Below are 18,004 nucleotides of genomic sequence, written 5' to 3'. Positions count from 1 at the left end.
CATCAAGCCCCTCCCTACTTCAACTAGTACTGTTTACCTGTCCTGCAAAATTCAGCTTAAGCATTACCTGTTTCAGAAGACAATCTGATACTCTTTATATTCTCATAGCACTCTCTATTATCTCATATTTGCATACCAATGTAATTTGTATTCATTTATCTATTTCCTATGTCAGATGATGGACTCCTTGAAGTTAATGACCAGGTCTTATGTAACTTTGTACTTTCAGATTTTAAGACAATGCCTAGATCAGAGATGACACTTAATAAAAGTGTGTTGAATAAATACATTTGGATGTATGTAAAAGCACTTCTAAAAATAAATATTTTATTAATTTATTAATTTATTAGACATTTATTAATAATGTATTAATAAATGTCTCTCCACTCTGCCCTCAAAAGCCAATATATGCCATCTACAAGAACCCTGACAGTCAAATTCTACCTTTTGATAGTATTAATTTTCTGAACAAAGAAGAAATGGCATGCCTCTGGAGGTGATGTGTCTCCTACCACAAGAGCACAGAAATTTCTAGAATAGGAAGGCAAACTCTTAGATAAAGATATTATAAAAAGGATTTAAACATGAGAAGTGTGGCTAGGGTAGCTAAATATTTCTTAAATTATTGTAAGGGTAACGCTGAAGAACCATGAGCAATGTGCAGTTGTATCCTAATATTTTGAAAAATAATTTAGTTTTTTAGTAACCATTTTATGATGGAAATACTAAAGAAAAGGTGAAATCCTAGTTTTATTTCTATTTCATGAAAAAGGATAGTAGCAAGACAACTAATATTCTAACCTTCTTCTCTTTTCTATATGTGCAACTTGCGCTGCATGACAAGGTAATTAACATCAGCAAATCCTGTAAAATTATCATTTCTGCAAATATAAAGAATTAGAGAAAGTAACGAATCTTTCTTTAAAAATCAGAAATAAATGAAATTATTTACTTTCCTGAAATCAACATCAAAATAAAATATCAGGCAGAATTTCCCAAATTTTGTTCCACAAAACACTAGTTCCATGAGATGTTAATACTCTCACAAAACAACAAGAGTTGAAAACAGTATTCAAACAAAAATCTGTACATGAATGTTCATAGCACCACTCACTATTCACAATAGTCAAAGGTGGAAACGACTCAAATGTCCATCACTGACAGATGGATAAACAAAATGTGGCATATCTATACAATGGTATATTATTCAGTTGTCTTAGTCAGCTTAGGCTACCATAACAAAGTACCACAGACTGGTAGCTTAAACAACAGAAATTTATTTTCTCACAGTTCTGGAAGCAGGAAAGTCCAAGATCAAGGTGCCAGCAGGGCCAGTGTCTGACGAGAGCTCTCTCCTTGGATTGCAGACAGCCACCTTCTCGCTGTGTCCTTACGTGGCCTTTCCTCAGTGCATGTAGAGAGAAATATCTCTCTCTTCCTCTTCTTATAAGGCCTCTAATCCTACCAGATTAGGACCCCATCCTTATGACCTCATTTAATCTTAATTACCTCCTAAAAGCTCTTATCTCCAAATACAATCACACTGGGAGCTAGGGCTTCAACACACGAAATTTGAAAGGAGACAATTCAGTCTATAGCATCAGTCTTAAAAAGGAAAGCAGTACTGATACATACTATAACACCAATGAACCCTGAAAGCATGGTAGTTAATGAAAGAAGCCAGACACATATTATATGATTCCATTTCAATGAAATATCCAGAATAGGCACATACATAGAAACAGAAAGCATATTAGTGGTTGTTAAAGGCTTAGGGAAGGGGGGATAATGGGGAGTAACTCTTAATGGATACAGGGTTTCCTTTTGCGGTGATGAAAAAGTTCTGCAATTGTGATGATGGTTGTACAACACTGTAAATGTACTTAACGTCACTATCTTGCACACTTAAAAATGATTAAGATGGTAAATCTTATATATATTTTATCATGAAAAAGAAGTTAAACTTGGAGTTACTATGTGACTCGGCAATTCCACTCCAACATACACATCATGGAGAAATGGAAACATACATCTACACAAAAACTTTTAAACAAATGTTCACAGCAGCATTATTCATAATAGCCAAAAGATGGAAACAATTCAAATATCAACTGATGAAAGGATAAACAAAATGGATATATCCATACAATGGAATATTATTCATCAATAAAAAGGACTGATGTACTGATACATGTTCCAACATGGATGAATCTTGAAAACATTATGTTAAGTGAAAAAAGCCAGACACAAAAGGCCAGGTGTTGTATGATCCCATTTACATAAAACAGGCAAATCTATAGAGAGAGAAAGATTAGTGGTTGGCAGTAGCTAGGAGGAGGGGGTAATGAGTAGTGACTGATAATAGGTGTGGAATTTCTTTTGAGGGTGATAAAAATGTTTAGCAATTAGATAGTGGTGATGTCTACATGACTTTGTGAACAGACTAAAAGCCACTAAACTATATATTTTAAAACAGCAAACTTTATGGCATGTGAATTACATCTCAATAAAATTATTATATAAAAAGGTAAATAAGAAAAATTAAAAATATGACAGATGGTGATAGAGAAAAAGTTACTATGGAAAAAAGTAAACAGGTAAAAGGAATAAGGAGTGTCAGAGATGGAGGAGGGGATGGTAAATTTTAGATAAGTGATACAGCAAATATCTCACTGAGAAGGTGAAGAAGGTAAGAGAGTTGGCCACATGGACATCTGGGGGAAGAGTCTCCCAAGCAGAGAAAGAAGCAAATGTAAAGGCCATCAGGTGGACATTTGCCTTCACATTTGAGGAACTGCAAGGAAACTAGGCAATTTGAGCAGAGAAAAATAAAAGGTGATAAGGAGACAAATGAGCGCAGAGAAGTGGGAGAGTGCCACAGATCACGTAGGGCCCTACAAGTCACTGCAAAGACACTAGCTTTTATTCTGACGTATGGGAAACCACTGAAACATTCTAGACAGTACTAACATGATCTGAACAATTTTAACAGGATCATTCTGGCTGCAATGTTGAAAACACAATGAAGAGTGGCGTAAGTAAAAGTACGGAGATGAGCAGGTTATACTGCTCAAAAGCATGATCCTGACCAGCAACATCAATCTCATTCCAGAGCCTGTGAGAAATATAGTATCTCAGGCCCCACTCTAGACTTTCTAAACCAAAAATCTCTGGGAATGGAGTCCAAGAATCTGCATTTAATATGATTCCCAGGTGACTCATATGCAAATTAAAGTGTGAGAAGCCCAGATTTAGACTACTGTCCCCTCAAATAATCACCAGGCTCACTCTCTTACCTCTTTCCTTCAAGTATTTGCTCTAATGCCACATTCTTAGTGACAATTTAAATTTAAAACACTGCCACAGAATCAGAAGCATTATTCCCCATGACCTCTCCAGTTTTATTTTTCTCATAAAATTTACCACCACTTAACTTATTAAATACTTTTGTTATTTACCAAGTTTATTATCTGTCTCCTCTAATTTGAATAACAACTCCGTAAGAGTAACGTTGTCTGTTTTGTTCATTGCTATATCCTGGTGACTAAATCAGTACCTGGCACATAGGAGACACCCAAAAAAATATTTAGTGAATGGGGCCGGCCTGGTGGCACAGCGGTTAAGTGTGCATGTTCCACTTCAGCGGCCCAGGGTTCGCCAGTTTGGATACCGGGTGTGGTCATGGCACCACTTGGCAAGCCATGCTGTGGTAGGCATCCCGCATATAAAGTAGAGGAAGATGGGCACGGATGTTAGCTCTGGGCCAGTCTTCCTCAGCAAAAAGAGGAGGATTGGCAGCTGTTAGCTCAGGGCTAATCCTCCTCAAAAAAAAAAAAAAAAATTTAGTGAATGAATGAATGGCAAAAGGAAATATGGGAGAAGCGCTAAATGGGAGCCAAAGTTGGGCCTAATGAAGATTAGTCCACTAATCTCAAGTGGGCCTGAGATCAAATTTCTATAAAGCCTATTAAATCCAAATAGACAATGATCTAGATATAAAGGTTTTATTCTATTTAATTTACAAAGGGGCAATCTAATGAAAAATCATTAATTCAAATATTAACTTGGATTTTTTCATATGAGAAAAAAGTGTTAAACAATTACGTAAGAACATACTTCAAGGAAGATACTATACATATAAACATGAGAAGCACTTATTTATGAAAAATTTTTGCTATATTGTAAATCATTCTTACTAATTTGTTAAACCAAGCCTCCCAAAAGGACCTCTACTTAATCTACTAGCTTCCTTAAGCTATAGTTCAACTTGTTCTCCACGTTAACAAATCACAAAACTGCATTTAATTGCAGAACTAATAATAATAAAGAATACTCATTGCCATTGCATGCCTATGTGTCAGGTACAACATGAAACACTCTACTAGATTATTTCACTTAACCTTTATAACATAGGCAGCAGCATGTCCACTTTTTAAAAAACAAGGAAACTGAGACATGTTTTAAAGGATAAGAAGCTTATCCAAAATTCAAAGTTATTAAGTGGGGAAGATGGGATTCAAAACCTACGTGGTTTTACTCGAGCGCACACTCAATTATCTCACTGTCATCTCATTTATTTTGTTGCCTTTTAAAAAAATAATCTTTAAATCAGATTTTTCACTAACTCTAGTGATCACATCCTTGCAAGTGATTTATGCACAGTATTTCCCAACTTCAATCATCCCATACTATCACGTTTAGATTCCCCATATCTAAACACCAGTAGTACTATTAATTTTATAGTGTCTTTAAATTGACTTACTTTTTTTGGCTTTGTCTTAAGCCATATCTATAAAATAATGAAGTTCATATTTTTTCTTACACACATAAAGATACCTCTATATGCCATCGTCTGTGTACCACCAGAAATAAAAAAAGCTATTTCTGAACTCTTTACCGGTTTCTCAAACTATGATAAATAATGATTTAGAAATAGCTATTTTTCTGTTTACACATCAGGGAAAGGCTTTATTCTCCTAGCCACAGAAACATCAGGAAAAAAGACTGCCAGGGAAAATTCATTAATTTAAACAAAGTCAGGATTAAAGTACTCAAAAGACATGGACAATATTTATAAACAATTAGTTAAAGCTAAGATCAAGGTCCCAAAAGAAAATGAATTTTACACTGATAGTTCTTAAGTACATAAATTACAGCAGTGTCCTAACTAATCTGTTTCCACCCTTGTTCCTGTCAAAAGAATTTGTTGTACTATAGGCAAAAAGATAAAAAATATATACTATCACTTGCTCTCTCACTCTCTGATCATAGCACTACCCTGCTTAAAACTCTTTAATGGCTTCTTGAAATACTCATAATAAAGTCCAAACTGTCTATCATGTCCTAAAAAGGTCCTTTATCCTCCAGCTCCTGTGTGCCTTTTCAGCTGCATCTTTTGCCACTTTCCTCCCCAATTCCCTGTTCCAGTCACACCGAATCTCAGTCATACTAGCAGTCTCATATTTATATCATGCATTTTCTCAACCCAAAGTCTAAATCACTCAATTAAATCATGTAGTTTCTCAACACTAAATTTTTGGCACTGAACTAAATCACCACTTTGCTTCTCCATATCACCCCCACCTAACTATAAGCTTCCTTGAGGTTGTGTTTGTTTGGTTTTCCACTGTAAACACGTGCTTGGCATGTAATAGGAACTCAATACATACATGTTTGGTGAATGGATGAGCAATATATTACCAGGACCATTTAAAAACAGAGAGAGGGAGCGAGAGAGAATATGTGTATGAGTCTATGTGTGTACATACCAACTACAGGAGCCATTAAGTTTATATTTGCACAGGCTTTTTAGCTACCATAATAAATAAAAGTTTCTTTTTCAGCTTAGAAGTTGTATTATTAATGTCCTTTTTGTAATTAAAGCAATTAAACTCAAACTAGGGATAACCTAAAGAATATCAGTACAGGAAAATTCCTCCAAAAATGTGACTCGGATAATCTAATTTGTACTTACTCAAATCATCCGATATGTCTTCAATTCCTGAAGCACTATCATCAGAATCAACAGTATTATCTGTACGTGTTTGCTGCTTCTGAGATCGTGGCGAGTTTTCCAGAGCAGATTTTTTTCCCTCTACAACATCACTATTCACTTTGTCCAAAGAAGTAAAGGAGCTTGGAATTTTTTTCCCAATCTGCTGTAATTCTGTCTGTCTCATGTTTTCTTTCAAAAGTAAACTGGGCACTTTCTCTGCTTCTGCTGGTGAACTGGGCGCCTTTTCTGATTTCATCTGAGAAATGGGTCCTTTTTCTGCTTTCCTCTGCGAACTAAGCGCCTTTTCTGCTGCTGTTGCCTGTGAGCTGGGTGCCTTTTCTGTTTTCACTGGTGAATTAGGTGACTTTGGTGATTTTTCTGCTTTTGCCTGTAAACTGGGTGCCTTTTCTACTTTTGCCTGTGAAACAGGTAACTTTTCTGCTTTAACCGGTGAATTAGGTGATTTTTTTGCTTTGCAATGACTTTGATCTCGAAGGACTAATCCCAAATCTTTAGGGCCCGGAACGTTGGCAGCATTTACTTTACATGATTTAACTTCTGTTTTTTCTATACAAATATCATTTTGCTTATTTTTTTTACTATTATTCCTATTTGGAGAGCTGGTCCCAATTTCTTTTATGGATTTATCATTTCTAACTTTCAAAGTTTGATTAGTTATAACCTTAACTGCTTTGTTTTCTTCAGAAAGAGCCCAAGCATTCTTCTTTGGTTCATGATTTTCATTTTTAGAGGTCTTAGACTCTTCCATTATTTGAAAACCTGCTTCTTTCCAATTGTGATACTGTAAAATGGCAGATTTCCAGTAGTCTGAATTGCTTCAAATCCAGTTTAGGCAAGCAAACTATTGGGTTAAAAAAAAAGAAAAACGTAAGATCTGTTATTTACAATGCTATTTTTAAAAAATTGGTTAAACATAAGAAAAATTCTAAAATTTGTTCTCAAAACTGAAGAAATAGTAAAAACTAAAAATACTCTGAAAAGTACATGAGAAGGAGTTAAAGCCTACTTAGTAAATTACAGCCAAATGCCCATAAAGGAGGTTCTAATGTAATTATGGCAATATGACATCAAAACAAGAGAATTTTACAAGTAGAACATTGTTTTACATTACGAAGAATTTCATCTGAAAGGAAAATAAAACCTGCAATTGATGCACCAGAATTAACATAAAAGGAAATGGAACAAAGAAAACACAAGAATTCCAAACTATATACAACATATGGAATCAGTTTATGGAAGTCTAAGTGGTGTGATCTTGCCCACATGACTTTCCTACTAAACACCACCTATTTATACCACTTACCTACTTCAAATTTGACTCTCTAAATATGGAGAAACAATGTCAACGGACTTTCTCTACCTCAAGTATAAAGGAGTTTAAACTCTTCTGAGGTAAGAAAAATTTAAAAAGCAATAGAAACCCAGAGTTAAAAAGTGATAGTAATATTTTATACGGTATTATAATGGTGATACATGTCATTATACACTTCTCAAAACCCACAGAACATGTACCACTAAGAGTGAACCCTAATGTAAACTATGGAATTTGTGTGATAATTACATGCCAATATAGGTTCAGTGATTGTAACAAATGTACCACTCTGGTGTAGGAATGGTGATAGTGGGGGAGGCTATTCCTGTGTTGGAGAAGGGAGTATATGGGCACTCTGTACTTTCTGCTGAATTTTGCTGTGAAATTAAAACTGCTCTAAAAAAAGAATGTTTTTTTAAAAAGATGATAGTAAGAACACTAAAATCAGTCAGAACCCTTTTTGTTCTAAAATATAATACGGACAATTATGCATTTTCCACAGAGCACACACTATAAAAAATGAAAATACTGAATTTTGTTAAATTATTTCTGTATTAGAAATACCTTACATACCAGATTTTACGGAAATCAGGATGTTTTTACTGGTCACTTTGCCCTGTATGCCTTAAATTCAGACCTATGTCTCTAAAGAAAGATTAATAATATGAATAAAAATTAGAGTCAGCAAAAGCAAACTGCATGTAGAACCTTTGATTTCAATTGGTTAATTTACTAAATTACAAATTTGGGCAGTTGAACACCTCTAATCATATAACTATATATTGCATAAACACAGAATAATTACATAAAATAAAAACCTCAGAACACAAGTCATTTACACCCATCTATCTGTGTTTATGCCAAAGCTTATTTCCAAAAAGGGAAGAAAAAAATAAATAAACTTACCTGGTTATGTCTCCACTGAAACATCTTACTCAACTTAGACCTAGTGTTTATAATTCCTGTTTATGGGACAATTCTCTGCCTTAATCTCTGTCCAGATTAACATTGTCTTTTATTAAAAAAAACTTACGAGGTGCTTCTTTCTAAATTATTTCACAAAGTAATATTTTAAGAAATTATGATAATTAAAATTTAGGCCAAAACCATACTAGATTTCCATCATTAATTTCTTTTTTGACTAACATTATTTGCCAGTAAAAAGCTATAGCACTTTTATCTATAAAAGAATGCTTCTGCTCCCCGTTTTTGGATATTTGAATTTATTTAATTAATGCATTTTGCTTTCATTATTCTTGATAAGGTGTTTTATAAAACTGTCAAAACAGATGTCAAATATATGACTGCACCTAAATTCTTGTAGAAACTGCCACATGCTCCTAATTTTAAAAATAAAAATGGGTTCTATTTCTAAAAGATCAGTTTTACCTTATCCAGTATAACTGGATATAATTCAATATATTAATATATAAAAATACAATTCAAAATATTTTAAATTTTATAATGCTATTCTATGATAACGACTCTAGTAATTATGTAGATGTCATCTTACTGACAAAGACAGACTTGATAAACAATAAAGACTTGATATAACAACGCTGATCCACAATTCTGTTTATAAAACTGTTTTGATGCACTGTTCCTCCACTCAAAAAGAAAAAACTATAAATCAAGTTTGTATAAATAAATTAAAACTACAAAGATTTTTAAAAATTAAGGTACTTAATATAGATAAACGCTAGTGAGGAGTTCAAGAATCAGAAAATTGCCAGGTTTCACTTTAAGTGAGTAATCTGTTTCATATGACTAAAAGTACCTTTAAATTTTTAACAGGAACGATGTCTTATGAAAAAACAGACTATACTTATTTTCTAATCTTCCCCATCTTTTAAGAGTAGCAAATGTCCTATTGTTTCAAAACAAAAAAGTGTGGTAATTTTATAGCAAAATTGCTATTTTTAACTTTTTCTTTTAAGCCATCAACAGAACAAAATTTTCCCAAAAAACTCATAATTCCTAGAAATGACATTCTCTCTGAAGAGAGAGGGTTTTGAAAATAAGGTGCATTGCTTCCCAGTGCACACTCATAGCAAAATTGGCTGAACCAAATTAAAAGATGTCAGACTCACTTTTCAGTTCCTGGTTACATTTTTAGAATGTGGTAAATGAGTATTAAATGAGATTCTAATCTTACATAACCAATTATTATCAAGAAATTACAAACAATGCTTAATAAATTTCTTTTTAAAAAGTATATGAATATAGAAAACGGTTGGTATTTAGAATGTATTTCATTTCATTTTTAAATAAATCATTGAGACATTAGTCTATTTCCTACTTCTAGTTCTAATCATATCTCTCTCTTCCTTGAATCCTTACAAATGTCTACCACAATGCTGCCTACTTAGGAGACATTCAAAATCACTAGCAATTAAAAGAATATCTACTCCAATCTCATGTTTTCACATTCCTCTTTTCCTGCTGCAAACTTGAAGTCTTCGGCAAAAACTGGAAGTGTTCCGTGAGAAGTTTGTCTTTTTTTTTTAAAGATTGGCACCTGAGCTAACAACTGTTGCCAATCTTTTTTTTTTTCCTTTCTGCTTTTTCTCCCCAAATCCCCCCAGAACATAGTTGTGTATTTCAGTTGTGGGTCCTTCTAGTTGTGGCACATGGGATGCCACCTCAGCATGGCCTGATGAGTGGTGCCATGCCCGTGCCCAGGATCCAAACCAGTGAAACCCTGGGCCGCTGCAGCAGTGCATGCGAACTTAACCACTCGGCCACAGGGCCAGCCACAATGAGAAGTTTTTGATGTCTTTCTATAATTTCCATCATTCAACTGGCAGACTGGCCTACAAGTTCTGGGGCCTTGAGACTCAAGACTTGTTTAGGTGCACTAACTAAGAAAGTTTACCTGCAATAACTTTTGCATAACTAACGGAGAACCTAATCACAGCAATAACTATACTCCTCAAGTAATCCTTCCATGGGAGAGACAACTTACTACTGTAAGGCATAATCATAAAAAGTTATCAGAAGCTGCTATTGCTTTACCAAAAAAAATTACAAAATGAACCAATTTCAGCTAAGGCCTCCAACCACTGAGGCCTACCAGCTACTGAATGACCCTGTACAAGAAGACATTGACCCTCTCTGAGTCACAGATTTCTATACTATAAAATGAGTGGGTGAACCAGGCTATTTTTAGAGTCTACCCCAATTAAAATGTTATGATTCTATGTAAATCCGGAAATACAGTGATGCTAATGTTATACTGGTTCTGATAATTTTACAAGTTATAGAAAACTTCCAGGAATCCCTCAGGCTCCATAAAGAAACATAGAATTTGTACAGATGTTAACTAGACTTACTGTGGTGATCATTTTGCAATACATACAAATATCAAATCATTATGCTGTACACCCGAAACTAACATAATATTCTATATGAACAATACCTCAATCAAATAAAAAAAAGAAAAAAAAAAGACAGCGGGGCCAGCCCTGTGGCCGAGTGGTTAAGTCCGTGCCCCACGCTTCAGCCGCCCAGGGTTCGGATCCTGGGCACAGACATGGCACCGCTCATTAGGCCATGTTGAGGTGGTGTCCCACATGCCAAAACTAGAAGAACCCACAACTAAAGTATACAACTATGTACTGCGGGGATTTGGAGAGAAAAAAGCAGGGGGGAAGAAAAAAGATGATGACTGGCAACAGTTGTTAGCTCACGTGCCAATCTTTAAAAAAAAAAAAAAAGACAGCATTTGTAGACAATGTTCTCTATGGAAAAAAGCTTGCTAAGCAAAAGGAGTACACATAAACTAAGACTCTAGAGACAGAATTACTATACAAGATATGTGCTTAATAAATTCTAAATGAATATATTACTAAACTTTTTTTTTTTTTAAGGAAGATTAGCCCTGAGCTAACTGCCGCCAATCCTCCTCTTTTTGCTGAGGAAGGCTGGCCCTGAGCTAACATCCATGCCCATCTTCCTCTAGTTTATATGTGGGACGCCTGCCACAGCATGGCTTGCTGAGCAGTGCCATGTCCACATCTAGGATCCAAACCAGCGAACCCTGGGCCGCTGAGAAGCAGAATGTGCACGCTTAACCACTGTGCCACCAGGCCGGCCCCTTATTAAACATTTTAAAAGTCACTCAATGCTTAATAACTGTATAATCTGGCATATGCTGTTGGTTATTTTTAACACTGAAATATTAGCAATAATAAACCAAGCTTAAAATATTAATTACCTTTAAGGCAGTAGTTCTCAAATTTTAGCATTCATTACAAGCACCTGGAAGGTCTCACTCCCAGAGTTTCTGATTCAGTAGGTCTGGGATGGGAGCCTGAGAATTTGCATTTCTAACAAGTTCCCTGGTGATGCTCATGCGGCTAGATGGGGAGCACACTTGAAGAATCAGTGCTCTAAAGAGTGGCTCTGAAAGTAGAAGTGAAGGGAAACCACAATCCATACAATCTTACACACGATGAAGAATTTGATTCACGTCAGTCACTCCACTAGAGTGTAATCTCCAAGAGGTAAGAAACCATTTCTGACTTAGCTTACCATTATATCTTCAGTGCCTGTCACAGTGCCCAGTACAAAATAGACACTCAATTTGTTAAATGGGTTAATGAAAAGTTAGCTTAAATTATTTTTAATTGTTCGCACTTTAAAAACAAAATATTATAAATCCAAAAGACGCTTAGTTGCATCATACCCTATATTGTCTACTGTAACTAGAAAATGTCTCCTTTCCAGAAAGCCTTCCCTAATCCATCCCCCACCCTCTCCCACCCAGGGTGGGCTCAGATAAGTATGCCTCTTTCTATGAACTTTGCTCTTACCTTTCTCATAACCCTTAGCACTTAATACTTTTCACATGTTTACTTCCTATTTGGACTTTAGGGATTTGCTTTTCCAGTTTGCTTTTTATAAAACAAATACATTTACACAGTTCAAAAAGTCAACAGTACTACAAGGCAAAACAGTATTCTCCTACCAACTACCAATCTCTCTCCTCAGATGGAACTACTTTCAACTCTTTCAGCTGTTTCTTCTGAGACCTATCTCCATATTTCTAGATTACATGTTTAAGCTGCTATTTCTTATTTTGTTTTAGCTTTAGAAATTACCTACTTACTTCCCATTATGGAAAAGGATTTGGCTGTCTCAAACACTCCCCTAGGGACAGACAGAATTGCACAGACTCACGTTCTCAAACCACCCCCGTCCTCCCAGAATGATTTTAATACGGCATGCCAATATTATTCATGGCTGAGCCAGATTTTATGGATAGTTTTCAGGATGTCCATCAAAATTCATTTTCTCCTTTTTCCTGGGCACATGGCTAGACTACATTTCCCAACCTTCCCTGCACTTAGCTGTGTCCTTAAGATCAAGTTCTTAGCACCTCCATGTTTTCCCCTTCTTACTGGATAAAATTCTGAATCATCTATCTTCAATCATACAGCCAACAATTATGTTCCAGACCAGTGAGTTTCAAACTTTTGTGAATAGGAACCAACTAGTTCCTAAATGCAGATTTTGATTCAGTAGGTTTGGAGTGAGGACTGACATCCAACATTTCTAACATACCCAAAGTCCCGCACTTCTAGCTTTTGATCATACCTTTGGCTGGACAACACAATCAATGGAACTAGGTCTTCCAAATGACCACACAAAACTACTCATCTGGATCTGGTGACCACTTACCTAGCAACTATTACATGACAAAAATAAAACTCTTTTTTTAAGCCACTGTATTACCAGATCTCTTTGTCATAGAAGCCTAGCCTTCTGACTTAAGTAATATATATACACTATAATCATACTTCCCTTTTGGTATACTTTTCAGTTTTACCTGGAATTAATCATTGCCTCATTTTTCTTAAGTTCTTTTTATATACCTATCAACAATTCATTGACAAAACTGTAAATCTTCTCTCAGTATGTTCAAACACATCACGTAATCTATGTGTTTGTTTTTGTTACTGTTGTTCTCTCTTCTTGGCCTGGTTTTCTCCTGACCTGGAGCTCTCTGGTGATTACCAGACTTTCACCACAGTTGTCACCGGAGACTTCCTTTCACTATCATCCTACCAATTGCCATCCACTCTCTCAGGCTGACTCTTTTGTTTTCCTCTTCCATGATTTACTCCCTCTTTATCGATGGAGCACATCTTCCAGTAGCTTTCCAAGAAAGGAAACATGAAAGATACTAAAGAAAATAATTATGTCCCCCTTCTCACATTTCATTCTGTGCACAGGAACATCCATTATCATAACATTCCTGACTTCTTTCCACTCCCCTCATTCATTCCTTTCCTAAGGAGTAGGGTAACTTATTTCATCAGTGAGTTTGGAAAAATGATCTGGGCAAAATTTAGCATCTTCCTCTCTCCTTCATCTTTGCATCCAGCTGTTCACAAAGAAATTTCTACTCTCTTATTCATACTCTAACACTTAACATGTACAAGCACCGCACAGGGCCTGTAAGTTGTTCAGATCTGCCTGTGCCTTAGTGGGTAAATCTAATTCTGGCACTGAGGATTAGCAAACCACTTGAAAATGTAAGTCCCATTCTCCAAAGTGACCCTTATCCATAATAAAAATAATATTCTGGTCTCCATATGCTTCCTTTGTCTCTCTTAATTTGTTCAGAATTCAAGAAGGAAAGAGATTGCTATTTATTGGACCTCCTTAAGCCCCAGTAGGAGGTAAATTTTATAAGACTTTCCATGTCTGAAATGTCTGTATTCTATCTTCATATTTTTAGTTAGGTTTAAAATTCTAGCTTAGAAATCATTCAGGCAAAGTCTTACAGGTATTGTTTCAATGTTTTCTAGTTTCTAGGATTACATTGAGAAAATTACGCCATTCTTATTCTTCACTTTTTTTATTGAACTGTTCTTTAATTTATGGAAACGTTTAGGATATTCTCTTTGCCTCAGTGTTCTGTAATTTCCAAGTGATATGCACTGGTGCAGATATTTCCTCATTCATTTTGCTGGGCATTCAGTTGGCTCCTTTAATATCTAAATCAAGTCTTGCACTTTCAGAAACTGTTTCTGGCATTGTGTCTTCTATAATTTCCTCCCTTTCACCTACTCTGTTATCTTACTATAGCTCCTGTTAATTGGACTTTAGGCCTCCTACACTGATCCTCCAATTATCTTACCTTTTCTCTCCATTTTCCATCTCTTTGTTCTCCTTCCTGGGTGATTTTCTCAACTTTATCTTCCAACTCTTCAAAACTTGGTGAGGGGCAATTGGGGAAACCTATCATATTTTCATTTCTTTTCTTTTTTTTTTTTTTTTAAACAACAGACGTTTAAGGCTCACAGTTCTAAAGGCTAGAAGTCCAAGATCATAGAGCTGGCATGGTTGAGTGAGGGCCCCCTTCCAAGTCACAGACTTCTCCCTGTATCCTCACATGGAGGAAGGGAACATTTCTAAGAACTCTCGGATTATTCCTTTTTACAGCACTCTGAACTTGCTCATGGTTACCATCTCATTTCTGAGGACACCAATAGTTTTTCTGAAACTTTTTTCTGCTTCCTGTATTGTTTCCTGAGTTCCTTATTTATTTGTTTTCTTCTCTATTAAGCAGACTAAATATGAATAGGAGTCTTAAAAGGAAGAAAGATACAGAAAAAAATGTGAAAAAATAATAGCCAAAAACTTCCCAAATCTGATAAGATACACAATTATACATATCCAAGAATTACAATGAACTCCAAGCAGAATAAACTCAAAGAAATTCATACCCCAAGATACATTACTGTTAGATTGTTGAAAACCAGAGACAGAGAGAATTTTCAAAGCAGCAAGAGACAAGGAACTTCTTAGGCACAAAGGATCCACAATAACATTAACGGCTGAGCTCCCATCAGAAACCATGAAGGCCAGCAGTCAGTGGGATGAGATATTTAAAGTCCTGAATGAAAAAAACTTTCAACTAAGTATTTTCTAGCTTTGCAGCAAAACTATCCTTTATGAATAAAGGAGAAATCATGACATTTCCAGATAAACAAAAGCTAAGAAAGTTCATTACCAGTAGACTTGCCCTACAAGAAATGCTAAAGGGAGTTCTTAAGACTGAAATGAAAGGACACCAAACAGTAACTCAAAGCCACAAGAAGAAACAAAGGACCTTGGTAAAGGTAACTGCTTAGGTAAATATAAAAGCCAGTATCACTGTACTTTTGGTTTCTCTTTTTTTCCCTACATTATTTAAAAGGCAAATGCACAAAAAGACAATTATAAATCTATGTTAATAGGCATGCAATACATAAAGATGTAATCTGTGACAATAACTATGAATGAGAACGCACAGAGACGTATAGGAGCAGAGTGTTTGTATACTATTGAAACTAAGATGGTGTTTCTCAAACTAGGCTGTTATAAACTTAAGATACTAGTTACACTGTTATCTCCAACAACCACTCAGAAGCAAATCTTTCCTTATCAGTAATTACTTTAAATGTAAATAAATTAAACTCTCTAATTAGAAGCAGAGATTGGCAAACTGGATTACAAAATATGATTCATCTATCATCTATCTGTAAGAGATTAACTTTGCATACAAAGAAACATAGAGGTTGAAAGCAAAAAGATGGAAAAAGATATTCCACGCAATACAGGCACGCCTCATTTTATTGTGCTTTGCTTTATTGCGCTTTGCAGATATTGTGCTTTTTTTACAAATTGGAAGTTTTGTGGCAACTCTGCATCAAGCAAGTCTACTGGTGCCGTTTTTCCAACAGCTTTTGCCCGCTTCATGTCTCTGCGTCACATTTTGGTACTTCTTGCAATACTTCACACTTTTCTATTATTATAATATTTGTTATGCTGATCTGTGATCAGTGATCTTCGACGTTACTATTATAATTGTTTTGGGACACCACAAACCGTGCCCATGTAAGATGGAAACCTAATCGATAAGTGTTGTATGTGTTCTGGCCATTCCCTTGTCTCTCTCTCACTCTCCTCGGGCCTCCCTATTCTCTGAGACACAACAATATTGAAATTAGGCCAATTAATAACCCTGCAGTGGCTTCTGAGTGTTCAAGTGAAAGAAAGAAGAGTCACGCATCTCTCATTGTAGATCAGAAGCTAGAAATGATTAAGCTTGGTGAGGAAGGCATGTCAGAAGCTAAGACAGGTCAAAAGCTAGGCCTCTTGTGCCACACAGTTTGCCAAGCTGTGAATGCAAAGGAGAAGTTCTTGAAGGAAATTAAAAGTGCTACTCCAGTGAATATGAATGATAATCAGAAAGCAAAACAGCCTTATTGCTGATATGGAGAAAGCTGCAGTGGTCTGGATAGAAGATCAGACCGCCACAACATTCCCTTAAGCCAAAGCCTAATCCAGAGTAAGGCCCTAACTCTCTTCAGTTCTAGGAAGGCTCAGAGAGGTGAGAGGCCACAGAAGATAAGTTTGAAGCTGGCAGAGGTTGGTTCATGAAGTCTAAGGAAAGAAGCTGTCTCCGAAACATAAAAGGGCAAAGTGAAGCAGCAAGTGCTGATGTAGAAGCTGCAGCATGTCATCCAGAAGATCTAGCTAAGGTAATTAATGAAGGTGGCTACACTAAACAACAGGTTTTCAGGGTAGACAGAACAGCCTCACGTTGGAAGAAGATGCCATCTAGGACTTTCGTAACTAGAGAGGAGAAGGCATTACCTGGCTTCAAAGCTTCAAAGGAGAGGCTGACTCTCTTGTTAGAGGCTAATGCAGCTGGTGACTTTAAGTTGAAGCCAGTGCTCATTTATCATTCCAAAAAATCCTATAGGCCCTTAAGAATGATGCTAAATCTATTCTGCCTGTGCTGTGTAAGTGGAACAACAAAACCTGGACATATCTGTTTACACCGTGGTTTACTGAATATTTTAAGCCCACTGTTGAGACCTACTGCTCACAAAAAAAAGATTCATTTCAAATTATTGCTGCTCATTGACAATGTACCTGGTCACCCAAGAGCTCTGATGGAGACGCACAATGAGATGAGTGTTGTTTTCATGTCAGCTAACACAACATCCATTCTGCAGCCCACAGATCAAGGAGTAATTCTGACTTTCAAGTCTTATTATTTAAGAGAGACATTTTGTAAGGCTGTAAATAGCTGTCACAGGTAGTGATTCCTCTGATGATGTGGGCAAAACTGAAAACCTTTTGGTAAGGATTCACTATTCTAGATACCATTAAGAACATGGCATGATTCATGGGAAAAGGACAAAAATATCAGCATTAACAGGAGTTTGGAAGAAGCTGATTCCAACCCTCATGGATGACTTTGAGGGGTTCAAGGCTTCAGTGGAGGAAGCAACTGCAAATGTGGTGGAAGTAGCAAGAGAACTAGAATTGGAAGTGGAGCCTGCCGATGTGACTGAATTGCAGCAATCTCACGATAAAACTGTGATGGATGAGGAGTTGCTTCTTATGGATGAGCAAAGTGGCTTTGAGATAGAATCTACTCCTGGTGAAGATGCGGTGAAGACTGTTGAAATGACAACAAAGGATTTAGAATATTACATGAACTTAGTTGATAAAAGGAGCAGCAGGGTTTGAGAAGACTGACTCTGAATTGAAAGACCTTCTACTATGGGTAAAATGTTATCAAACAGCATGGTATGCTATAGAGAAATCGCTCATGAAAGGAAGAGTCAATAGATGCGGCAGACTTCACTGCTGTCTTATTTTAAGAAATT

The 18,004-nt window shown here is 36.1% G+C and overlaps 1 protein-coding gene across 13 annotated transcripts in view; it reads right to left on the bottom strand.

The window, feature by feature from the left end:
* The window catches only part of TUT4 (terminal uridylyl transferase 4), a 116,868-nt gene that overhangs the window by 83,794 nt on the left and 15,070 nt on the right, over window positions 1-18,004 (bottom strand). For all 13 annotated transcript variants that reach the window (XM_014844286.3, XM_014844290.3, XM_070509917.1 and 10 more), the window contains one exon: window positions 5,975-6,857. In XM_014844286.3, coding sequence (XP_014699772.2) covers window positions 5,975-6,764 — 790 coding nt within the window. In that variant the 5' untranslated portion in view covers window positions 6,765-6,857. The remainder of the gene's footprint in view (window positions 1-5,974; window positions 6,858-18,004) is intronic.

This window comes from Equus asinus, chromosome 5 (genome assembly GCF_041296235.1).
Source record: "Equus asinus isolate D_3611 breed Donkey chromosome 5, EquAss-T2T_v2, whole genome shotgun sequence".
NCBI lineage: Eukaryota > Metazoa > Chordata > Mammalia > Perissodactyla > Equidae > Equus > Equus asinus.
The sequence above is the reverse complement of the archived record's forward strand: the minus strand, read 5'-3'. Positions and strand labels throughout refer to the sequence as shown.